The sequence below is a fragment of the Gopherus flavomarginatus genome, chromosome 12 (assembly GCF_025201925.1).
Source record: "Gopherus flavomarginatus isolate rGopFla2 chromosome 12, rGopFla2.mat.asm, whole genome shotgun sequence".
Classification (NCBI taxonomy): domain Eukaryota; kingdom Metazoa; phylum Chordata; order Testudines; family Testudinidae; genus Gopherus; species Gopherus flavomarginatus.
In genome coordinates, this window is record NC_066628.1 from 2,660,937 (window position 1) to 2,662,948 (window position 2,012).

Below are 2,012 nucleotides of genomic sequence, written 5' to 3' on the forward strand. Positions count from 1 at the left end.
ATGGGGACCGAGCGAGGGGGACGGAGCCAGAGAACAGGGGAAGGGGACACGGACAGGGACCGAGAGAGAGCGACAGAGCAGGAGAAGGAGGGAAGGGGACGGGGACCGAGCGGGAGCGATGAAGCCAGAGAACGGGACAGGGACCGACAGAGAGCGACGGAGCTGGAGAAGGAGGGAAGGGGACAGGGACCGAGAGAGAGGGAGCCCCAGGGAGGAGGAAGGCAACAGAGCCGGAGAAGGAGGAACGGGACGGGGACCGAGAGGGAGCGATGGAGCCGGAGAAGGAGGAACGGGACGGGGACCGAGAGGGAGCGATGGAGCCAGAGAAGGAGGAAGGGGACGGGGACCGAGAGGGAGCGATGGAGCCGGAGGAGGAGGAAAGGGACGGGGACCGAGAGGGAGCGATGGAGCCGGAGAAGGAGGAACGGGACGGGGACCGAGAGGGAGCGATGGAGCCGGAGTAGGAGGAACGGGACGGGGACCGAGAGGGAGCGATGGAGCCGGAGAAGGAGGAACGGGACGGGGACCGAGAGGGAGCGATGGAGCCGGAGAAGGAGGAACGGGACGGGGACCGAGAGGGAGCGATGGAGCCGGAGAAGGAGGAACGGGACGGGGACCGAGAGGGAGCGATGGAGCCGGAGAAGGAGGAACGGGACGGGGACCGAGAGGGAGCGATGGAGCCGGAGAAGGAGGAACGGGACGGGGACCGAGAGGGAGCGATGGAGCCGGAGAAGGAGGAACGGGACGGGGACCGAGAGGGAGCGATGGAGCCGGAGAAGGAGGAACGGGACGGGGACCGAGAGGGAGCGATGGAGCCGGAGAAGGAGGAACGGGACGGGGACCGAGAGGGAGCGATGGAGCCGGAGAAGGAGGAACGGGACGGGGACCAAGAGGGAGCGATGGAGCCGGAGAAGGAGGAACGGGACGGGGACCGAGAGGGAGCGATGGAGCCGGAGGAGGAGGAAAGGGACGGGGACCGAGAGAGAGCGATGGAGCCAGACAAGGAGGAATGGGACGGGGACCAAGAGGGAGCGATGGAGCAGGAGAAGGAGGAACGGGACGGGGACCGAGAGGGAGCGATGGAGCCAGACAAGGAGGAACGGGACGGGAACCGAGAGGGAGCGATGGAGCCGGACAAGGAGGAACGGGACGGGGACCGAGAGGGAGCGATGGAGCCGGAGAAGGAGGAACGGGACGGGGACCGAGAGGGAGCGATGGAGCCGGACAAGGAGGAACGGGACGGGGACCGAGAGGGAGCGATGGAGCCGGAGAAGGAGGAACGGGACGGGGACCGAGAGGGAGCGATGGAGCCGGAGAAGGAGGAACGGGACGGGGACCGAGAGGGAGCGATGGAGCCGGAGAAGGAGGAACGGGACGGGGACCGAGAGGGAGCGATGGAGCCGGAGAAGGAGGAAAGGGACTGGGACCGAGAGAGAGCAATGGAGCCAGAGAAGAGGGGTAGGGGAGGGAGCAGGAGAAGGAGGGAAGGGGACGGGGACAGAGAGGGAGGGAGCCCCAGGGAGGAGGAAGGCGACGGAGCCAGAGAAGGAGGAATGGGACTGGGACCGAGAGAGAGCAATGGAGCCAGAGAAGAGGGGTAGGGGAGGGAGCAGGAGAAGGAGGGAAGGGGACATGGACTAACAGAGAGTGACAGAACCAGAGAAGGAGGAAACGGGACGGGGACCGAGCGGGAGCGATGAAGCCAGAGAACGGGACAGGGACCGACAGAGAGCGACGGAGCTGGAGAAGGAGGGAAGGGGACAGGGACCGAGAGAGAGGGAGCCCCAGGGAGGAGGAAGGCAACAGAGCCGGAGAAGGAGGAACGGGACGGGGACCGAGAGGGAGCGATGGAGCCGGAGAAGGAGGAAGGGGACGGGGACCGAGAGGGAGCGATGGAGCCGGAGAAGGAGGAACGGGACGGGGACCGAGAGGGAGCGATGGAGCCGGAGAAGGAGGAAGGGGACGGGGACCGAGAGGGAGCGATGGAGCCGGACAAGGAGGAACGGGACGGG

General features: G+C 66.9%; 1 protein-coding gene across 1 annotated transcript; it reads left to right on the forward strand.

The window, feature by feature from the left end:
- The first annotated feature begins 408 nt into the window (after positions 1-408).
- LOC127033100 (myb-like protein X) lies at positions 409-1,651 on the forward strand. Its single transcript, XM_050920904.1, has 2 exons — positions 409-1,458; positions 1,527-1,651. The coding sequence occupies exons 1-2, from the start codon at positions 495-497 to the stop codon at positions 1,649-1,651; spliced, it is 1,089 nt and encodes a 362-aa protein (XP_050776861.1). The 5' UTR covers positions 409-494.
- The last annotated feature ends 361 nt before the right edge of the window (positions 1,652-2,012 follow it).